General features: G+C 43.5%; 1 protein-coding gene across 1 annotated transcript; it reads left to right on the top strand.

Annotated features, from left to right (window-relative positions):
- The first annotated feature begins 120 nt into the window (after positions 1 to 120).
- Positions 121 to 14,841, top strand: mob1a (MOB kinase activator 1A). Its single transcript, XM_071353063.1, has 4 exons — positions 121 to 652; positions 1,195 to 1,361; positions 4,313 to 4,406; positions 14,402 to 14,841. The coding sequence occupies exons 1-4, from the start codon at positions 639 to 641 to the stop codon at positions 14,499 to 14,501; spliced, it is 375 nt and encodes a 124-aa protein (XP_071209164.1). The 5' UTR covers positions 121 to 638; the 3' UTR covers positions 14,502 to 14,841.
- The last annotated feature ends 202 nt before the right edge of the window (positions 14,842 to 15,043 follow it).

Below are 15,043 nucleotides of genomic sequence, written 5' to 3'. Positions count from 1 at the left end.
GTTTACAATCGCCAAACGTATGGATTGCAATCGGGTTGTGACTGGTGAAAACATCCAAACGCAGGCACGTGGAGCACATTGTCATTTAGCATGTACCTCTGGCATAAAAAAAACGGAGGTGCATCCGGAAGTCATGAATTCTCTGACACTTAAATATTTTTTATAAATGCGTATGGCATGATGTGTAATTGCGTATCAATACTGCTAGTGCTATCCGAAATCATTGTGACGTCCCCACATAAAAACCTAAGCAATTTCAACTTAAATTGTGTAACCTCAGAGTTTGAACGTCCCAAGAAACAAGCATTGTAAGGACCGTATAAATACTGCTGAACCATCCATATTACAACAATTACTGAAATAATTTCCATGAGAGTCCATATGAGGGCGACAAACGTACATGTCAGCAAAATGTTGCGCTAACTATCTACGTCAAAATAGTATTTCTTCAGGGTACGACTACACACTGACAAGTGTGAGAAGGGTTAGAAAGTTCGGAGACTTTTCACCAGGGAAGCTAGAAAGGCTGTATATTCACCAAACAACCAGTGAAACGTTCGACACGACAGTTTTCTTTTGAGCTTCGATATTCTTTGGTCTGCATTTGTCTTTGTTTTTCGACCGAAACTAAGTTAACGATGAGCTTCCTATTGTAAGTAAAGCTAGTTATATGTCACGTTTTTACTCGTAGTTAACTAACGTTACCTAACTGGCTAGCTAGTTATGTTTTTGCATAACTTTAGATGCAGACAGATATACTCATTAGTCATGATGTAACCACAGATTGTCATAGCTGTCGCTGTAACTTTTGTCTTACGTTTAATATAGTTAGCTAAATGTGACTAACGTTACCCAGCTAGCTAGATGAGCTAACGTTAGTTAGCTAAATAACACGATCATGTCACGTTATAGCTAGTTTAAGTTAGGTGTCACTCATCATGGGAACTGCTCATTGACGCATTTTTAGCATGTCGACAACTAACGTTAGTGAACAAGTTAACTAGCAAACGATTATATATAGCATGGGTTCCTTCCTGTTTTGTTGCTGTCTGCTGATTAGAGGACAGTGTTTAACAGGAAGACTCTCAGACTAGTATGACTTCATATCTGAGCAGTGAACACATCTACTCATCACTAATAGCTCAAACGTGGAACATCAGTTTGACTCGAACTCCCTCTCCTCCATTGATCCAGTGGCAGTCGCTCGTCTAAGACCTTCAAGCCGAAGAAGAACATCCCAGAGGGCTCCCACCAATACGAGTTGTTGAAGCATGCAGAGGCAACGCTGGGGAGTGGGAACCTGAGGCAGGCTGTCATGCTGCCAGAGGGGGAAGATCTCAATGAGTGGATTGCTGTTAACAGTGAGTAAAGGGTGATTGAAGGAGGGGAGCACAGAAGATTGAATTGACACCTGTTCTTAATGACAGCCTTTAGGTTTCACAGGTGACTGCACAGTCTAGTAGCCTAGTGGTTAAGAGCGTTGGTTCAGTAACCGAAAGGTCGCTGGTTTGAATCTGTTGGTGCCCTTGAGCAAGGCACTTAACCCTAATCGCTCCTATAAGTCGCTCTGGATAAGCGCGTCTGCTAAATGACTCAAATAATGCACAATTCCTTCCAGAAAACTGGTTAAATGAAAAAATATTTTGGTATCCACATATGTATGTCTTTGGTTTGCAGTTGAACAAAACTCCCAAAATCTGAATAATTTACTAAATCTTACCTTATTCCACAAAGAAATCCTAAAATGTCCCGGACAATATTATTGGCAGAAGTAGTCAGAAATAATTCGATTTCAAGCAGGTGATTCACCTTTACTTTGGAATTGAACTCACCTCTGGTGAGTTGCAGGTGCCTGCAATATAAAAATCCCTCATTCAATGAGTTTGAATAGAGAAAAGGACTCATTCTCCTCTTGTTGATGTGTGTACCTCAATGAACATGGAGAAATGAAAGAAACCAGATAATTATCTGAGGTCAGTCATACGCAAGATTGTAGCCAAGCATGGACAATCTCGAGGCTACAAGTCCGTCTTCACAGACCTTGATGTTTTTTGTTTCCACTGTACGCAATGTCATCAAGATGTTTAAGGCCCATGCCACAGGAGCCAACCTCTATGGATTTGGCCGCAAGAGAACTTGATGGATGATTGTAGCGAAGGATTGTTAGAATGGTGGAGAAAGCACCTCGATCAACTGCCACACAGATTCAAGCTGACTATCAGAAACAAGGTATCACAGTTTCATCTCGCACCATCCGTTGCCAACTCAATGAAAGGGGATTATATGGTAGGAGATCCATCTGTCCACAGGACATTCTCCCAGAAGGATTTTGGCATTTCCAGGTGTGTTGGCAAATTGCCGTCAGGCTTTCTTATGTCTCTTTCTCAGCAGTGGGGAGAAAGAGACATAAGAAAGCCCGACTGCAATTTGCCAAAACACACCTGGAAATGCCAAAATCCTTCTGGGAGTATGTCCTGTGGACAGATTAGAGTATTTTGTTAAAGAACACCATATGTATGTTTTACAGAAAACAAAATGAAGCCTTTGTAGAAAAAAAACACCTTCTCTACAGTCAAACATGGAGGTTCAGGGATGTTTTCGAGTTGCTTTGCTGCCTCTGGCACTGGGTGCCTTGAATGTGTACATGGCATCATGAAATCAGGAGAATACCAAGGCATTTTGGAGCGCAATGTTTGACCCAGTGTCGGAAAGCTGGGTCTCCTTAGGTCATGGGTCTTCCAGCAGGAGAATATTTTTAGGGAATGTAGTGACTTACTTGAAAAAAGTACAAGGGTGCCAATATATTTGACCACAAGTGTGGGTGGGTGTGTGCGCACGCATTCGGAAAAGTATGCAGTTCACTTTTTCCACATTTTGTTATGTTGAAATTGTTTTTTCTCTCCCCTTCATAAATCTACATACACAATACCACATAACGATAAAGTGAAAACAGGTTTAGAAATGTTTGAAAATGTATAATTCTTTTAATATAAAAGTATTCAGACGCTTTAATGTAAGACTAGAAATTGAGCTCAGGCGCATCCTGTTTCCACTGGTCATCCTTGAGATGTTTCCGTAACTGTCCACCTGTGGTAAATTTCAATTGATTGGACATGATTTGGAAAGGCACACTTCTGTCTACATAAGGTCCCACAGTTGACAGTGCATGTCAGAGCAAAAACCAAGCCATGAGGTCGAAGGAATTGTCAGTTGAGCTCAGAGACAGGATTGTGTCGAGGGATAGATCTGGGGAAGGGTACCAAAACAGTTCTGCAGCATTGAAGGTCCCCAAGAACACAGTGGCCTCCATCATTCTTAAAAGGAAGAAGTTTGGAACCACCAAGACTCTTCCTAGAGCTGGCCGCCCGGCCAAACTCCACAATCGGGGGAGAAGGGCCTTGGTCAGGGAGGTGACCAAGAACCCAACGGTCACTCTTGACAGAGCTCCAGAGTTCCTCTGTGGAGATGGGAGAACCTTTGAGAAGGACAACCATCTCTGCAGCACTCCACCAATCAGGCCTTTATGGTGGAGTGGCCAGACGGAACGCCACTCCTCAGTAAACGGCACATGACAGCCCGCTTGGAGTTTGCCAAAATGCACTTAAAGACTCTGACCATGAAAAAATAATTCTCTGGTCTGATGAAACCAAGATTGAACTCTTTGGCCTGAATGCCAAGCGTCAGGTCTGGAGGAAACCTGGCACCATCCCTACGGTGAAGCATGGTGGTGGCAGCATCATGCTGTGGGGATGTTTTTCAGTGGCAGGGACTGGGAGACTAGTCAGGATCGAGGAAGAGATTAACGGCGCAAAGTACAGAGATCCTTGATGAAAACCTGCTCCAGAGCGCTCAGAACCTCAGTCTGGGGTGACCTTCCAACAGGACAACGACCCTAAGCACACAGCCAAGACAACGCAGGAGTGGCTTTGGGACAAGTCTCTGAATATCCTTGAGTGGCCCAGCCAGAGCCTGGACTTGAACCCGATCGAACAGCCCTGAAGAGACCTGAAAATAGCTGTGCAGCAATGCTCCCCATCCAACCTTACAGAGCTTGAGAGGATCAGCAGAGAAGAATGGGAGAAACATGTCAAACTTGTAGCGTCATACCAAGGAAGACTCGAGGCTGTAATCGCTGCCAAAGGTGCTTCAACAGAGTAAAAGGTCGGAATACTTATGTAAATGTGATATTTCAGTTTGTTTTGAATACATTTGCAAACATTTCTAAACCTGTTTTTACTTTGTCATTATGGGATATTGAGGGGGGGGGAACTATTTAATCAATATTAGAATAAGGGTCTGTTCTCCGTTTCAGCTGTGGACTTCTTCAATCAGATCAACATGCTCTACGGCACCATTACTGAGTTCTGCACTGAGACCAGCTGCTCTGTGATGTCTGCAGGGCCCAGGTAAGATGGGCAGGGAGACAGACTATTCAAATGGAAATGGGATTTCCACACACACCTTTTTGCTGTGGATGAATTTGACCAACTTTTGGCTTAAGAACCTTCATCAGATAGACACATTCCATGCATGTTCCCTATTTTTAATTTGTAGTATTCTCTGAAATGACCTGAAGAGTGATAATGCTGTTCCACTTAAACAAAATTAAACTACTTTGCAGATATGAAACAGACAATCATATCAGTCAAAATATAAAATTCCCAGTTCATGCTACAAAACCAACTTTATAAGAGGTTTTAAAAATTAAGTTATATGACTCAAAATGACAGAGTAAGGCATTGTTGGCAGAATAGATGGATGCAGTTCAATGCATGGATTCATTTAATAAACCAATGCATGTTTGTAGTCCAACAAATATTGCTACCAGGTTGTAAATCACAGCTGACCTGGTACATTGTTTGCTTCCTCCAGCCATTCGGGATGCCCTGTTTCAGTGTCAATGACTCTATTTTGGACAAAAGCGGACGACTGTAACTAAGGCTGGGAATGCCAACATGATCAAACTACCAAGGGAAATTATCACAAGTCAGTCATAACGTGGCTAATAGGCTAGCTTATCTATTTAGGTAGCTATGTATTTAGCCTAACGTTAGATACTTTTGTACATATCGTGTAGCTAACTATGTGGCCACCCTTTCAAATTAGTGGACTCGGCTATGTCACCCACACCCTTTGCTGACAGGTGTATAAAATTGAGGACACAGCCATGCAATCTCCATAGACAAACATTGGCAGTCGATTGGCTTTACTGAAGCGCTCAGTGACTTTCAACGTGGCAAGCCTAAGATCAGCATGCGTCGGCTGGAGTGGTGTAAAGCTTGCCACCATTGGTCTCTGGAGCAGGGGAAAAGCGTTCTGTGTAGTGATGAGTCACGCTTCACCATCTGCCAGTCCGACGGACAAATCTGGGTTTGGTGGATGCCAGGATAACGCTACCTTCCACAATGCATAGTGCCAACTGTAAAGTTTGGTGGAGGAGGAATAATAGTCTGGGGCTGTTTTTCATGGTTCGTGCTAGGCCCTTTAGTTACAGTGAAGGGGAATCTTAACGCTACAGTATACAATTACATTTTACATGATTCTGTGCTTCCAACTTTGTGGCAACAGTTTGGGGAAGGCCTTCACTATTTCAGCAATGCACCAGTGCACAAAGGGAGATCCATACAGAAATGGTTTGTCGATCGGTGTGGAAGAATTTGTCTGGCCTGCACAGAGCCCTGACCTCAACCCCATCGAACACCTTTGGGATGAATTGGAACGCCGACTGCAAGCCAAGCCTAATCGCCCAACATCAAATCAAATTTTATTTGTCACATACACATGGTTAGCAGATGTTAATACGAGTGTAGCGAAATGCTTGTGCTTCTAGTTCCGACAATGCAGTAATAACCAACAAGTAATCTAACCTAACAATTCCACAACTACTACCTTATACACACAAGTGTAAAGGGATAAAGAATATGTACATAAAGATATATAAATGAGTGATGGTACAGAACGGCATAGGCAAGATGCAGTAGATGGTATAGAGTACAGTATATACATATGAGATGAGTAATGTAGGGTATGTAAACATTATATTAAGTGGCATTGTTTAAAGTGGCTAGTAATACATTTTTACATAATTTCCATCAATTCCCATTATTAAAGTGGCTGGAGTTGAGTCAGTATGTTGGCAGGGGCCACTAAATGTTAGTGGTGGCTGTTTAACAGTCTGATGGCCTTTAGATAGAAGCTGTTTTTCAGTCTCTCGGTCCCTGCTTTGATGCACCTGTACTGACCTCGCCTTCTGGATGATAGCGGGGTGAACAGGCAGTGGCTCGGGTGGTGGTTGTCCTTGATGATCTTTATGGCCTTCCTGTGACCTCGGGTGGTGTAGGTGTCCTGGAGGGCAGGTAGTTTGCCCCCGGTGATGCGTTGTGCAGACCTCACTACCCTCTGGAGAGCCTTACGGTTGTGGGCGGAGCAGTTGCCGTACCAGGCGGTGATACACCCCGACAGGATGCTCTCGATTGTGCATCTGTAGAAGTTTGTGAGTGCTTTTGGTGACAAGCCGAATTTCTTCAGCCTCCTGAGGTTGAAGAGGTGCTGCTGCGCCTTCTTCACAACGCTGTCTGTGTGGGTGGACCAATTCAGTTTGTCCGTGATGTGTACACCGAGGAACTTAAAACTTTCCACCTTCTCCACTACTGTCCCGTCGATGTGGATAGGGGGGTATTCCCTCTGCTGTTTCCTGAAGTTCACAATCATCTCCTTTGTTTTGTTGACGTTGAGTGTGAGGTTATTTTCCTGACACCACACTCCGAGGGCCCTCACCTCCTCCCTGTAGGCCGTCTCGTCGTTATTGGTAATCAAGCCTACCACTGTAGTGTCGTCCGCAAACTTGATGATTGAGTTGGAGGCGTGCATGGCCACGCAGTCGTGGGTGAACAGGGAGTACAGGAGAGGGCTCAGAATGCACCCTTGTGGGGCCCCAGTGTTGAGGATCAGCGGCGTGGAGATGTTGTTACCTACCCTCACCACCTGGGGGCGGCCCGTCAGGAAGTCCAGGACCCAGTTGCACAGGGCGGGGTCGAGACCCAGAGTCTCGAGCTTGATGCCGAGTTTGGAGGGTACTATGGTGTTAAATGCTGAGCTGTAGTCGATGAACAGCATTCTCACATAGGTATTCCTCTTGTCCAGATGGGTTAGGGCAGTGTGGTTGCGATTGCGTCGTCTGTGGACCTATTGGGTCGGTAAGCAAATTGGAGTGGGTCTAGGGTGTCAGGTAGGGTGGAGGTGATATGGTCCTTGACTAGTCTCTCAAAGCACTTCATGATGACGGAAGTGAGTGCTACGGGGCGGTAGTCGTTTAGCTCAGTTACCTTAGCTTTCTTGGGATCAGGAACAATGGTGGCCCTCTTGAAGCATGTGGGAACAGCAGACTGGGATAAGGATTGATTGAATATGTCCTTAAACACACCAGCCAGCTGGTCTGCGCATGCTCTGAGGACGCGGCTGGGAATGCCGTCTGGGCCTGCAGCCTTGCGAGGGTTAACACGTTTAAATGTTTTACTCACCTCGGCTGCAGTGAAGGAGAGCCCGCAGGTTTTGGTAGCGGGCCGTGTCAGTGGCACGGTATTGTCCTCAAAGCAAGAAAAAAAGTTATTTAGTCTGTCTGGGAGCAAGACATCCTGGTCCGCGACAGGGCTGGTTTTCTTTTTGTAATCCGTGATTGACTGTAGACCCTGCCACATACCTCTTGTGTCTGAGCTGTTGAATTGTGACTACTTTGTCTCTATACTGGCACTTAGCTTGTTTGATTGCCTTGCGGAGGGAATAGCTACACTGTTTGTATTCGGTCATGTTTCCGGTCACCTTGCCCTGGTTAAAAGCAGTGGTTCGCGCTTTCAGTTTCACGCGAATGCTGCCATCAATCCACGGTTTCTGGTTTGGGAATGTTTTAATCGTTTAATCGTTGCTGTGGGTACGACATCGTCAATCAGTGCCTGACCTCACTAATGCTCATTGCTGAATGGAAGCAAGTCACCCCAGCAATGTTCTAACATCTAGTGGAAAGCTGTCCCACTAGAGTGTAGGCTATTATAGCTGCAAAGGGGGGACCAACTCCATATTAATGACCATGATTTTGGAATATGATGTTCGACAAGCAGGTGTCCACATACTTTTGTTAATGTAGTGTAGCTGCTGGTTAGGATGATGACATTGGGTGAGTGGCCAACTTTGTCCCCCATATTGTTTTTCTGTGGCTAGGCAAGACATGGTGTCATTTGGTTAGCTAGCAAGAAATGTGAATCACTTTGCTTGCTAGCTAGGCTGAACTTAAACGACTGTCATCCACAGTTTAGCATAGCTCTTAGTTGTCAATCAAATGTATTTAGCATCGTCAAATGGGCGGACAGGCAAGTTCCCATTCAGTCGTCAAAACGTGGCTTGGGACAAGCATGCATTGGCGGGCGAGCAGGCTACTATTCCCCATCGTTTATCAGTGCAATTTTGACCGCCAACTACAAGCTGAAAAAGTGAGGGTTTATCTACTGTTTCCTCGTTTAGATTTTAGATCATATCGGTCTTGCTAACATTAGTTGATATTGTTGATGTATAGGCAACTGAGGGAGCCTACCTTTTCATGGTGGTTTGATCAATAGGACTGTAAAGTTTCCAAATGTAAGATATATTTGCAGAAATCCATTCAGGTGTAGTTTGGCTTTTTGGCCATTAAAAAAATAAAAAATAATAAAGTCGCACTGTTGCTACTGCCTGTAAACCCACGATCCAGTTAAAAGTGAATGATGGCAGGCCCGTGTGGTAAATGGCTTATTTGCATATAGCCCTATTGTATCTCTGATTGGCTATGGCGCACCGGTCTGTGTATACTCCTGTCCTGGACAAGACATGTTTTATTTGCTGCAGTGTTTATTAATTGTCCGAACGCATAGCCGCTTTCCCACTATATTGCTATAGAATTTTCACATGCCTTACTCAACGTCATTCCCAAACATTCTATGAATGTGTGAAAATGACCATATTTAAGTGCTTGCTTGTCAGAATGTAAAAGCTGTAATATTCTTCCTGGGGGTGTATATTATCATAATACGATTTCATGTTGCTAAAACGCTGTCAGTTCCACTTAAACATGAATATGTTAGTTATTTACATGCCACTGCTATGGTCAGCCCAGGCCTGACTTCCCCCACACACACACACAAATGTTACATTTTGATACCTAGTTTTAAACTTTTGTTCCTTGCGTTAGTTTCACTTCATGTTTTTAGTGTTAATGCAGTACATAACAAATCATTTCTGGAGTTTTCTGTGCCCATATTCACAAATCGTCTCACAGGAGTGCTGACCTGATTATATAATCTTATTCATTATGATTTAAAGGGGAAGATGAAGCCTAGTTCATCAGTCCTTCTCTGAGACACTTTGTTCTCTGAGACACTTTGTCAATTGATTCTTGTCAGCTAAAAAATGACAAACGCAACACTTTCAAATATTTTACTGCGTTACACTTCATATAAGGAAATCAGTCAATTGAAAGAAATTCTTTAGGCCCTAGTCTATGGATTTCACATCACTGGGAATACAGATGTGCATCTTGGTCACAAATAAAAAAAAATTAAGAAAAAAGGGTAGGGGTGTGGATCAGAAAACCAGTCAGTATCTGGTGTGACTGCCATTTTCCTTATACAACCACCATTTGCCTTATGCAGCTTCTCCTTCGCATAGAGTTGATCAGGCCATTGGTTGGTGCCTGTGGAATGATGTCCCACTCCTCTTCAATGGCTGTACGAAGTTACTGGATATTCCCTGGACCTGGAACACGCTGTCGTACACGTCGATCCAGAGCATCCCAAACATGCTCAATGGGTGACATGTCTGAGTGTGCAGGCTGTGGAAGAACTGGGTTATTTTCAGTTTTCAGGAATTGTGTACAGATAGATCTTTGCAACATGTGGCCATGCATTGTCATGCTGAAACATGAGATGGCGGCGGATCTCAGGATCTCGTCATGGAATCTCTGTGCATTCAATTCTCTGTTAACAGCTCTGGTGGGCATTCCTGCAGTCATCATGCCAATTGCATGCTCTCTCAACTTGAGACATCTGTGGCATTGTGTTGTCTGACAACCAAATTTGTGTGGCCTTTAATTGTCCCCAGCACAAGATGCACCTGTGTAATGATCATGCTGTTTAATCAGCTTCTTGATATGCCACAATTGTCAGGTGGATGGATTATCTTGGAAAACGAGAAATGCTCACTAACAGTGATGTAAAAAAAAAAATTGTACACAACATTTGAGATAAATAAGCTTTTTGTGCGTATGAACGTTTTTCTAGGTTATTTTATTTCAGCTTGTGAAACACTTTACATGTTGCATTTTATATTTTTTTCTGTATAGTTTTGGCACTTCCTCAGAGTTCCTTCTTGTTCTATTTTCGGTCTCAAGGTCACTGTAGTGTTAGACCGCTAGTCAATCAAATTTAGTCAATCAAATGCATTTATAAAGCCCTTCTTACATCAGCTGATGTCAAAGTGCTGTACAGAAACCCAGCCTAAAACCCCAAACAGCAAGCAATGCAGGTATAGAAGCACGGTGGTTAGGAAAAACTCCCTAGAAAGGCCAAAACCTAGAGAGGAACCAGGCTATGAGGGTTGGCCAGTCCTCTTCTGGCTGTGCCGGGTGGAGATTATAACAGTACATGGCCAAGATTTTAAAATGTTCATAGGTCAAATGACCAGGGTCAAATAATAATAATCACAGTGGTTGTAGAGGGTCAGCACCTCAGGAGTAAATGTCAGTTGACTTCTCATAGCCGATCATTCAGAGTATCTCTACCGCTCCTGCTGTCTCTAGAGAGTTGACTGGGACAGGTAGCACATCCGGTGAACAGGTCAGGGTTCCATAGCCGCAGGCAGAACAGTTGAAACTGGAGCAGCAGCACGGCCAGGTGGATTTTGGACAGCAAGGAGTTCAGGCCAGGTAGTCCTAAGGCATGGTCCTAGGGCTCAGGTCCTCCGAGAGAGAGAAAAAGAGACAATTAGAGAGAGCATACTTAAATTCACACAGGACACCGGATAAGACAGGAGAAATACTCCAGATATAACAGACTGACCCGAGCCCCCCGACACACACTACTGCAGCATAAATACTGGAGGCTGAGACAGGAGGGGTCGGGAGACACTGTGGCCCCGTCCGACGATACCCCCGGACAGTGCCAACCAGGCAGGATATAACCCCAACCACTTTGCCAAAGCACAGCCCCCACACCACTAGAGGGATATCTTCAACCACCATATAGCCCACGAAGATCTCCTCCACCGCACAAGCCCGAGGGGGGCGCCAACCCGGACAGGAAGATCACGTCAGTGACTCAACACACTCAGTGACGCACCCCTCCTAGGGACGGCATGGAAGAGCGCCAGTGACTCAGCCCCTGTAATAGGGTTAGAGGCAGAGAATCCCAGTGGAGAGAGGGGAACCGGCCAGGCAGAGACAGCAAGGGCGGTTCGTTGCTCCAGTGCCTTTCCGTTCACCTTCACACTCCTGGGCCAGACTACGCTCAATCATAGGACCTACTGAAGAGATGAGTCTTCAGTAAAGACTTAAAGGTTGAGACCGAGTCTGCGTCGCTCACATGGGTAGGCAGACCATTCCATAAAAATGGAGCTCTATAGGAGAAAGCCCAGCCTCCAGCTGTTTGCTTAGAAATTCTAGGGACAGTAAGGAGGCCTGCGTCTTGTGACCGTAGTGTGCATGTAGGTATGTACGGTAGGACCAAATCGGAAAGATGGGTAGGAGCAAGCCCATTTAATGCTTTGTAGGTTAGCAGTAAAACCTTGAAATCAGCCCTTGCCTTAACAGGAAGCCAGTGTAGAGGCTAGCACTGGAGTAATATAATCAAATTTTTTGGTTCTAGTCAAGATTCTAGCAGCCGTGTTTAGCACTAACTGGAGATTTAGTGCTTTATTCGGGTAGCCGGAAAGTAGACCATTGCAGTAGTCTAATCTAGAAGTGACAAAAGCATGGATACATTTTTCTGCATCAATTTTGGACAGAAAGTTTCAGATTTGTTCAATGTTACGTAGATGGAAAAAAGCTGTCCTTGAAACAGTCTTGATATGTTCGTCAAAAGAGAGATCAGGGTCCAGAGTAACGCCGAGGTCCTTCACAGTTTTATTTGAGACGACTGTACAACCATCAAGATTAATTGTCAGATTCAACAGAAGATCTCTTTGTTTCTTGGGACCTAGAACAAGCATCTCTGTTTTGTCCGAGTTTAAAAGTAGAAAGTTTGCGGCCATCCACTTCCTTATGTCTGAAACACAGGCTTCCAGCGAGGGAAATTTTGGGGCTTCACCATGTTTCATTGAAATGTACAGCTGTGTGTCATCCGCATAGCAGTGAAAGTTAACATTTGGTGATGTCATTCAGAAACAGAGGTAAAATATAGTGAAAATAATAGTGGTCCTAAAACGGAGCCTTGAGGAAAACCGAAATGTACAGTTGATTTGTCAGAGGACAAACCATCCACAGAGACAAACTGATATCTTTCCGACAGATAAGATCTAAACCAGTCCAGAACTTGTCCGTGTAGACCAATTTGGGTTTCCAATCTCTCCAAAGATTTGGTGATCGACAGTATCAAAAGCAGCACTAAGGTCTAGGAGCACGAAGACAGATGCAGAGCTTCGGTCTGACGCCATTAAAAGGTAATTTACCACCTTCACAAGTGCAGTCTCAGTGCTATGATGGGGTCTAAAACCAGACTGAAGCATTTCGTATATATTTGTCTTCAGGAAGGCAGTGAGTTGCTGCGCAACAGCTTTAAACATTTTTTGGAGAGGAATGGGAGATTCGATATAGGCCAATAGTTTTTTATATTTTCTGGGTCAAGGTTTGGCTTTCGCAAGAGAGGCTTTGCTACTGCCACGTTTGGTACACATCCGGTGGATAGAGTGCCGTTTTATTATGTTCAACATAGGCGGGCCAAGCACAGGAAGCAGCTCTTGAAGGTTTAGAGGCCATGATTATTTTCATCATTGTGTCAAGAGAGAGAGTACTTAAACACTTGAGTGTCCTTGATCCTAGGTCCTGGCAGAGTTGTGCAGGCTCAGGACAACTGAGCTTTTGGAGGAATATGCAGATTTAAAGAGGAGTCTGTAATTTGCTTTCTAATGATCATGATCTTTTCCTCAAGGAAGTTCATGAATTTATCACTGCTGAAGTGAAAGCCATCCTCTCTTGGGGAATGCTGCTTTTTAGTTAGCTTTGCGACAGTATCAAAAATAAATGTTGGCTTCTTCTTATTTTCCTCAATTAAGTTGGGAAAATAGGATGGTCGAGCAGCAGTGAGGGCTCTTCGATACTGCACGGTACTGTCTTTCCAAGCTAGTCGGAAGACTTCCAGTTTGGTGTAGTGCCATTTCCGTTCCAATTTTTTGGAATCTTGCTTCAGAGCTCGGGTATTTTCTGTATACCAGGGAGCTAGTTTGTTATGACAAATGTTTTTTGTTTTTAGGGGTGCGACTGCATCTAGGGTATTATGCAAGGTTAAATTGAGTTCCTCAGGTGGTTAACTGATTTTTGACGTCCTTGGGTAGGTGGAGGGAGTCTGGAAGGGCATCTAGGAATCTTTGGGTTGTCCGAGAATTTATAGCACGACTTTTGATGATCCTTGGTTGGGGTCTGAGCAGATTATTTGTTGCGATTGCAACGTAATAAAATTGTGGTCCGATAGTCCAGGATTATCAGGAAAAACATTAAGATCCACAACATTTGTTCCATGGGACAAAACTAGGTCCAGAGTGTGGCAGTGAGTAGGTCCGGAGACATGTTTGACAAAACCCACTGAGTCGATGGCTCCGAAAGCCTTTTGTAGTGGGTCTGTGGACTTTTCCATGTGAATATTAAAGTCACCAAAAAAATTGAATATTATCTGCCATGACTACAAGGTCCGATATGAACTCAGTGAGAAATGCTGTATATGGCCCAGGAGGCCCTTAAACAGGAGCTATAAAAAGTGATTGAGTAGGCTGCATAGATTTCATGACTAGAAGCTCAAAAGACGAAAAGTTTTTTTTTGTAAATTGAAATTTGCTATCGTAAATGTTAGCAACACCTCCGCCTCCGCTAGTCTCTTATGCTCTTTTCCAGCTCCTGAATCTTACTCTAGTATACTCTGTACTAATCATCTATGGTAAATCTCCTCTTCTAAGAACAGAAAGTAAATCTGTGCACTGGTTAAATGCTCTGTGTCTAATAGGACAACCTTTTTATAGAAGATGCCCTCTTCTAGCCATGTGTGACTGTCCAACAAACAGTGATGATGAATTGTGCCAAAAACATTCAGAGAAAGCCAGAATTTCACATTATTAAAACTAAACTAAAATTCTCATTCCATCTCGCAATTGGTCCATCTCTACCTCTCTCAAGGTATGAATACCACTGGGCCGATGGCACCAACATCAAAAAACCCATCAAGTGCTCTGCTCCCAAGTATATAGACTACCTGATGCTACTTTTTTTACACTAACTTAATTTTTGAGTACATTTTTTTCCCTCCCAGATATCCACTGAAAACAGTTTGGCATGCCATAGATTTGGAGTTACATGTTATCATATTTTTGATATTGCTGTTAAACAATTCATTTACCTTTGGTTAAGGAATTTTAAAAAGTGTGACCTTATATATATCACACACACAAGGTAATTTGTGGGCAATGTGATTGTTACAACTGTGAGTCCAATACTCTGCTGTAAATAGGATAATTTACAGAACATTTATCTGAACAAAACTGTGCCTTAAAAATATTGTCTGAAATTACATTATTCATAGCAGAATAGCTTAATTAACATTAAAATGAATTTGTGGAGATTCTGTTTGTATTGAAATTATTTAAAATGGGTATGAGTTTTTTTAAAGACTAAATTACACCTTTTCTTGATAACCCATCTTGACCATTCACTGCTTCCACTCTCCCTCTGCCTGGCATAAGATCACATCTACTACTACTTTTAACAACCACTCCCATCAATATGTCCTAGGCTATTGGTTATCAAAATCAACATTCGGCA

Source organism: Salvelinus alpinus, chromosome 19 (genome assembly GCF_045679555.1).
Source record: "Salvelinus alpinus chromosome 19, SLU_Salpinus.1, whole genome shotgun sequence".
Classification (NCBI taxonomy): domain Eukaryota; kingdom Metazoa; phylum Chordata; class Actinopteri; order Salmoniformes; family Salmonidae; genus Salvelinus; species Salvelinus alpinus.
Note: the sequence above shows the minus strand (reverse complement) of the source record. Positions and strands in the feature narration are given on the sequence as shown.

Coding starts and splice junctions, on each gene's coding strand:
- mob1a (XM_071353063.1), top strand. Junction 1,362..4,312: donor TGAGTGGATTGCTGTTAACA/GTGAGTAAAGGG, acceptor TCTCCGTTTCAG/CTGTGGACTTCTTCAATCAG. Junction 4,407..14,401: donor GTGATGTCTGCAGGGCCCAG/GTAAGATGGGCA, acceptor ACCTCTCTCAAG/GTATGAATACCACTGGGCCG.